Here is a 7,748-nt window from a genome sequence, read left to right as displayed (position 1 = left end):
ATGGTTGTGAGCCACCATGTGGTTGCTGGGAATTGAACTCAGGACCTCTGGAAGAGCAGCCAGTGCTCTTAACCTCTGAGCCATCTCTCCAGCCTGATTGGTCTATTCTAAAGAGAACAGTCAGGTTCCCTTTTGTGTCCTTCCATGTGAGGAGAGGGGTCTGCTTTTGAGTTTCGCTGTCACTTTAACAATCACTCCTATGGTTTTCCTCTGTATTTGTCCCTCTGCTGCTCTGTCTTAATTTCCTTTTTTGAAAGTGGTTCTAGAAGTAGCAGGGAGTAGAACCACTCCACCATAAGGATGTTGTCTTGCAAGTACAGGGCAGAGTGTGGTGTTAAGGCTAATAGATGTGGGATGTTGCATAGGTTTGTTGTTTCCATGTGCTGTACAGATAGTGTGGCATTACTCCTGAGGAGATAGGGACAAGCCTCTGTTCACCTCAGATAGAGAACCAATAATAAACCAAGGAAAGAAAGCCATTAAAGCGCAACTTGGCAAAACAATGAATTTTAACCGGGCGATGGTGGCGCACGCCTTTAATCCCAGCACTTGGGAGGCAGAGGCAGGCAGATCTCTGTGAGTTCAAGGCCAGCCTGGTCTACAAAGCCAGTTCTAGGACAGATTCCAAAGCTACACAGAGAAACCCTGTCTAGGAAAGAAAAAAAGAAGCCCCGTTGGAGTTCTAAGAAGTAACCGCCATTTTCTTGTTTTCTCCTCTATGAATACGGTGGTCAAACATTGAAAAGTCAAAAAGTTAAAAAACAATAATGAAAAAATATTGTTGTCTTTCTCTTTGACTATTTGCTAAACTTGTGAGATCAGAGTGATCCTGGTGAGCCAGCCACATTCTCACAGCTAGCCATCCTACCCCGCTGTCTGCTGTCTGTAATCAGGACACATCCGCCGTGAGAGAAGGGTGGTGTTGCGGGAAAGGCCTCATTATTCCGAAGAACCAAAACTCCTACTCTGCACTCTGACAGCATCATTTGTCAGTCGCGTCCTGCTGATCTGTGTGCCCGGCACAGACACCCATCACCCCTCCCTCTCTCTTCAGACCGAGCTAATAGACCTGTCTACAGTCGATGTGATTCTCATCTCTAACTATCACTGCATGATGGCGCTGCCATACATCACCGAGTACACGGGATTCACGGGCACAGTGTATGCCACAGAACCCACCATGCAGATCGGCAGGTGAGAGCCGTGTGGCTGCCAAGCTCCTTCAGCGGCCGCTGTTGAGTGGGTTATCAAGAGGGTTTGGATTTCTTGCCCAGGATCAGGGAAGAGTAGGCTGCTCTCCAGACACAAGAATGCTCACTGGAGATCCCTGGAGACCGGTGCCCCGGCAGCCCCAGTCTTTCTTTTAGCATAACTGAGAGGAGTGTTCCTAGGCAACCCCTCTGTAGATGATGCTAGATAGGACAGAGACCTAGGAAGATGCCACAGAGATCCAGAGCAAAGAGCTTCAGAGCAGAGGAACTTGGCATATTTAAACGAAGAAAGAGAAACTGTACTGCTTTGCTTTGAAAATATCCCCTTTTCTTGATTTACTATGGGCTATTAATAGAGGCAGCTTGTAGAAAGCAAGGAAAGAAGAGTAATTAAGCAGTTAAGTTGTCCTTCCCTGGTGACAGAGTGAAATATAGCGCTCTGAGGATTAAGACTAAGCAGTCTTGCGCCTGGAGAGATAACTCAGCAGTTAGAAGGCTTCCTGCTCCTGGAGAAGACCTAGGCTCAGTTCCCAGCACCCACATCAGGCAGTTTACAACCACCTATGACTTCTGTTCCAGGGGCTCTTGCTCCTGGCTCCACGGGCCCCTGGGAGCAGGCATGCACACTCATATATATGTGTACACGTTAAGAAAATAAAGAAACTTTTTAGATGATTTATCTGTTCAGTGTTTTGCCTGTGTGTATATCTCTGCACCACTCCTGTGCTTGGTTCCTGTAGAGGTCGGTAGGAGGTATCAGATCCCCTAGAACTGAAGTTTCAGATAGTTGTGAACCACCTTGTGGGTGCTGGGAACTGAACCTAAGTCCTATACAGAAGCAACAAGTGTCCTAAACCCTTGGGCCATCTCTCCAGCTACGAAAATAAATAAATCTTAAAAAATAAAACTTACTGTCAGGCCGAGGTGTGGGCACACACCTTTAATCCCAGCACAAGCAGAGGCAGGTGGATCTCTAAATTCAAGGCCATCCTGGTCTTTAGAGTGAGTTTCAGGACAGCCAAGGCTACAGAGAAACCCTGTCTCAAAAAAAAAAACAAGCAAACGCTGGGCGTTGGTGGTGCACGCCTTTAATCCCAGCACTCGGGAGGCAGAGACAGGCAGATCTCTGTGAGTTCAAGGCCAGCCTGGTCTATAAGAGCTAGTTCCAGGACAGGCTCCAAAGCAACACGGAGAAACCCTGTTTAAAAAAAAACAAACCAAAAACAAGCAAACAAACTAAATTAAAATCTTTATTATAATCTTTAGTCAACCAAAAAGGTCATGCTTCTCTAAGCCTTCACAGTATAGGTGACTGCTGCAAGTTATCATAGAATCAGTTGCTGAGAGAAAAGGAAAAAAAAAATGTAAGGAAAATTATTACTGGGGTAATAAAAATCCATAATGTATTGCTTTGAAATAACCAAGTAAGTTAAAACTTTTAGAATCCAATATTCAGGTTGGAGGAGTGCTAATAAGCTGTTAGGTTGTCTTACAGCTGTCCAGCAGGATGAACTAGTGATGAGAAGTGAAACAGTCTTCAATGTGAAAATATCACCTGCAGTGCATACAAAAACAGTGAGGGATTCCAGGGACCAGAGAGGGCCATTATAGGAAAACAAGGCAGCAGTGTAGTGAGAGAAAGAGCTGCAAGTATTAGGCTGTAGGCTGAGAAAGGTGGTGCTTAAGGGTGGGTTCTGTGGGACATCCCAGAGCACTAATGAGCCTGGGGCTCAGAGCTTGCCAGCACTCCCCCTGGAGACAGAAGTAGTTAGGGAAACAGATGAACGCCACACCACCTGTTTGAGTTTCTATTGCCATTAACTTTGTATATTGCTGTTGTCTATGCATTTGTACAGAGAGGCTATTAACCAGTGTGGGTTGGCTGTATTAGAGCATGAACTAGATTCAGATGTTGAAAATGTATTTCTAAGTGGGTGGGAAAGTGAGTATATGGTGGGGGGGGTGGTCAGTCTCATTCTGTTGCCTAAAACTCATGGCAGTTCTCCTGCCTCAGCATCACAAGTGCTGGAATGACAGACATGAGCTGCCATGCTCAGCTCTATCTCTAGCTTTTTGATTATCTCTGGTTTTCAGTATCCATTCAGCCCAGGGCCCACTGGGTGCGGCACTCCTTGGACTCCCTTGCCTGTATTCGGTGTGCCACCTCGGGATGGCAGAGGTCTGTCCCGCTGCTGATCTTTGGGCAGATTTCAAGCTAACTCTTGAGGTCTCCCTCTAAGTGAAGCACTTCTGATTCCCAAAGCAATCATCAGCTTCTTGCATCAGTTTAAAGTGTGTCATGAGACAGGCTAGAGGGAGGTGGGCAAATCTACCTCTCCAGGCTACAGTGTTAGCAGCAAATTGTTCTCCAATATTCTTCATGCTTTGTTTCAACGCAGGCTTCTCATGGAAGAGCTGGTGAATTTCATCGAAAGAGTGCCAAAGGCCCAGTCTGCCTCCTTGTGGAAGAATAAGGATATACAGCGGTGAGAATACCCTCTCCTTGTTGGCTACAGAGCTTCATGAGGCTCTTTGGGTCTCATTTTATGCTTCAACACAGACCTTGTTAGGATGAAAGGTGAAAGGGCTTCATTTAATTCACAGAGTCAGGCTCCACGCTGGGTGTGGGAGCTTTGGCTGCACATGGCTCTACCATGGAGATTCTGGGTCTCATGATTCAGGTTACTTGGGTCTTGCCAGGAATGTCTTAAGAGAGATTCACCATAGTGCTGTTGACACTCAGACAGTAAAAAGCTATGGATGGCAAGATGGCTCCATAGATGAAGTTGCTTGCCAGCACCCTGAAGACCTGAATTTGAATCAAGACCTGCATGGTGGGAGGAGAGAACCAAACCTCACAGGTTGGCCTCTGACTTCTACACAGGTCTTGTCACATATACGCCCATGCACAAACATCAAACCACAATAAATACTCAAATAGTTTTTAGAGTAAGAAAATAATGTTTGCTACTTGAGGAAGCTGAGGTGGACATTTCTTAGAAGATGTCAAGCAACTGGAGGAAAAGATTTTCTTATATAAAGTCTGGGGGCTGGGGTGGTAACTCAGTGGATAAAGTCCCCACATTCATGAGGATCATAGTTGAGAACCCCAAAACATATGTAAGAGTGAGCAGGTCATCCCAGCACTTATGAAGCAGAGACAGGCTCCCTTGAGCAAGCTGGCTAGATTGGGTGGAACTGATAAACTCTGGGTTCAGCAAGAGGTCCAGTCTTCATGAGGATCATAGTTGAGATCTCCAAAACACACCTAAGAGGGAGCAGGTCATCCCAGGGAAGCAGAGACAGGCTACCTGGAGCAAGCTAGCTAGACTGGATGGAACTGATAAGCTCTGGGTTCAGCCCAAAGGTTCAGCATCAGTAAATAAAGGGAGAGCCATTGAGGAAGATGCTTTGGGTCAGCTTTGGGTCTCCACACATGTGAACACATGCATGTACACCACTCCCACGCGCACACACTTGCATGCCTGCGCGCACACACATATACACCCACACTCCAGTTGTGAAGAGGAGCCCAGCTTTCATGTCATGGGATGGTGAGAAATTCAGTGTTGGTGAGTGTGGGTAGAGAGGTGAAGGGGGGCAGGTTTAGCGGGGTTATGTAGTCTCTTACCTGTGAGATTGAGGCTGGCTCCCCATTGAGTATGTGCAGGTCAGGAGTAAAGACTTGTAAGGAGAATAACATGACCATATTTGTTTTTGAAGAAAGGAACTCTGGAAGCAGCATGGGAGGGAGGCAGTCTGCAGAGATGGACACCGGGAGACCAGCAGGGGGATCATTCCAGAACAGATAACAAAAATCTGAATTAGGGTGGTAGTAGTGAGCGTGAAGAAGACTACAGCTTCTGAGAAGCTTCTGAGCTGAGATTTAAAGGGAGCTGCAAGATAATAAACAGAAAGGCGAGTGGAAGCCTAGGGACAAAGGGTGTTTCCCAAAACACAGGTTTGCGGGTGGTGGTGACATGCCTGTAATCCCAGCACTCTGGACTGCAAGCCATGCCAGCCTGGGCTGCATAAACAAATTCTAAGTCTGTCAAAGGTACATGCTAGAAACCATGTACAAGAAAAGACAAAGGAAAGCAAGTGGTAAAATGGAGATGAGCCCTGGGTGTGACTATCCCTAGAGTTTTAGCCAGAGTGAGTGCAAGGACTAAGAGACTAATGTCAGCGGTTATGGAAAGGAGAAGTACCGCAGAGGGAGCAAGGGGTGGCTTGACTCCTCGTCCACTTTGACCTCCACCGGCAGTGCAGAGGACACCAGCCAGCTTTGGCTTGGACTGTTCAACAACCCCTGCTGCTGCCCCCGCCCTCACCTTCTGCTCTTAGCATGGAAAGCCTGGAGTTCAAATTAGTCTGTGCTTCCTGACCATTCCTGATCCTGCCCCCTTTTCCAGTTGCCCTGACCTTCACCCCCAGATCAGTGATAATGGCAGTCACCTTGGCTTCCGAATGTCTTTGATTTTGCCGGTCTTCCTGTGAGAGAGAGTGTGTGTAGCGGGGTTGCCCTGTTTTTGTGTTCTAATGTTTAGGTACAAGTCTCCTCTATGTGTTCCTTGTGTGTGCTGCTTATTTAACCTGTGGCTTGCTTTTTCTGCCAGACAGTGTTCTAAATGCGTTACCAAGGATAACTAATAATTTGGTGAGGTAAGCAGCGGCCTTGTTACAGTTTACAGGAGAGAAGTGCCAAAGACATTCTTAACCTCCCCATGGTCGTCCCGCCAGTGAAGTGATAGGTCCCGATAATTCGGGCTACAGAGTTCATACTCCCACTCCTCCGCTGAGTCGCTCTTTGAGGGCGTGTCCTGCAGCCCCCCTTGTGTGGTGGAAAGGGAAGCAAGTGTGCTGCACCCTTCCTCCTGTCTTGCTTGGATCTTCTGGATGTCTTCTTGGTTAGTAGGATGTTGTGCGAGTGTCTTCACATCGCCTGGATGTACCCACAGCCAAACTGTCTTATCTCTGTTTAAATGGCCTCCTTCATCTGGCCACTCCCACACAGTGATACATGGTCACATCCCCTCCTTGTGTTTCATTTAAAGTCTCAGCTCCCTTTCTTCTCAGCCCTTAACTGTGCCACAGTTTGCCTTGAGCACACTGGACCCCATGGGACCTGAGGTCTCAATAACCTCCCTCCTTAAAAATCATAAGGTTGTGTTATCTTTCCCTGGAATAGACCGATACGCCTTGCCTCCCTTACTTATTTCCTCTTGTTAAGTTTATGTCCTGTGTACTCAGCTGCAAATCGTTTTGGCACATCAGAAGTAGTATTCAAAGGCCGGTGTCCCTGACTTCCCAAACCCTGGACCAAATCTTCAGAGTCTTCATTTGCCTTCTCTGTGACCTTGAGCAAAGTCCCTTTTCCCCCCTTGCCACCCATTTATTGTAAAACATAACAAGATAACTTGCTCCCCGAGTAGTGTCGATATGTATTAGGAAGAGTGGATGGAGCTGAAAAGAAGGGAGGGTAAGGGCAGGGCCCTGGAGGTTATTCGGGAGATGCTCAGCAAAAAGTGTTAGTTGAAACAGAACCACCAACCGGTGGACAAAAAGTAGAAAAGGAAAAGGCACCTTGGAAGAGGAGTAGAGACACTGCACACTGCTGGAGAAGATCCCTGTGCATTCTGGCCCTGAGTGGGTCTTGCATTTTGGCTTTGGAACACATGATGAGCCTTCGTTATTGATGGCAAAGGGGATAGTTTCATTATGGGAAAGAATGTGCTGAAGTGAGAAAGCAAAATCTCCAGCTTTGTTCTTTTTCTATCATGGATAAACTCAGCACAGATATTAGAACTGGCATGAAAACTGGAGCACTCTTTGAGGCTGGTGATGACTCATTAAGGAAGGAAAGCACCTTCCCTGCAAGCACGAGTTCCCATCTCAGCACGTTCCTTAAGGCCAGGTACTGTACATCTGTGACCTGGTGCTGGGGGAGGGGTAGACAGAGACAGGCAGACCCCAGCAGCCTGCTAGCCTGCAAGTCTAGCGTAAATAGCAAGCTCCAGGTTCTGTGAGATTTTTGTCCCAAAAATAAGGTAGGAAATAATAGAGGACATTCTATATCAATCTGTGGCTCTCCCTTCCCACTCAAGGAAACACATCTGTGTGTGTGTCTGTCGGGGTGGGGGTACTGTTATAGCCCAGAGAAAAAATTCTTTTTAAAAAAGGAAGCAGAACTTTTTTAAAAGGCTCTTTATTCTTTAATTGGTATCAGACAGCAGAGTCTAGAGTGTCCCCTTGGGTTAGGTACTAGAAGTGCTTCGTTGGTCGGCTGAAGGGTTGGGTGCTGAAGGATGCCTTCTACCTTTAGGTTCCTCTGATACCTAGTGTTCTGAGGGACCAAGGCATGCTGCACTGAGAACTGGGTTTCTATGGCCTAGTTTATTGAATGTTTCCCCCCGGGGATGCAATCCATGACTTTTCTAAAATAGAGGCATGATATAGGGCCTGGACTGGTTGTCACACTCTTGATTGAAGCATCTGGGGGCACACTGAGTGTGTCTTGGTTGTTTAGAAATGTGAGCC

The 7,748-nt window shown here is 47.0% G+C and overlaps 1 protein-coding gene across 1 annotated transcript in view; it reads left to right on the top strand.

Annotated features, from left to right (window-relative positions):
- Positions 1 to 7,748, top strand: part of LOC101982396 (integrator complex subunit 9) — a 54,584-nt gene that overhangs the window by 3,840 nt on the left and 42,996 nt on the right. The window contains exons 2-3 of the mRNA XM_026783168.1: positions 894 to 1,194; positions 3,611 to 3,697. Coding sequence (XP_026638969.1) covers positions 894 to 1,194; positions 3,611 to 3,697 — 388 coding nt within the window. The remainder of the gene's footprint in view (positions 1 to 893; positions 1,195 to 3,610; positions 3,698 to 7,748) is intronic.

This window comes from Microtus ochrogaster, chromosome 17 (genome assembly GCF_000317375.1).
Source record: "Microtus ochrogaster isolate Prairie Vole_2 chromosome 17, MicOch1.0, whole genome shotgun sequence".
Classification (NCBI taxonomy): Eukaryota; Metazoa; Chordata; class Mammalia; order Rodentia; family Cricetidae; genus Microtus; species Microtus ochrogaster.
Note: the sequence above shows the minus strand (reverse complement) of the source record. Positions and strands in the feature narration are given on the sequence as shown.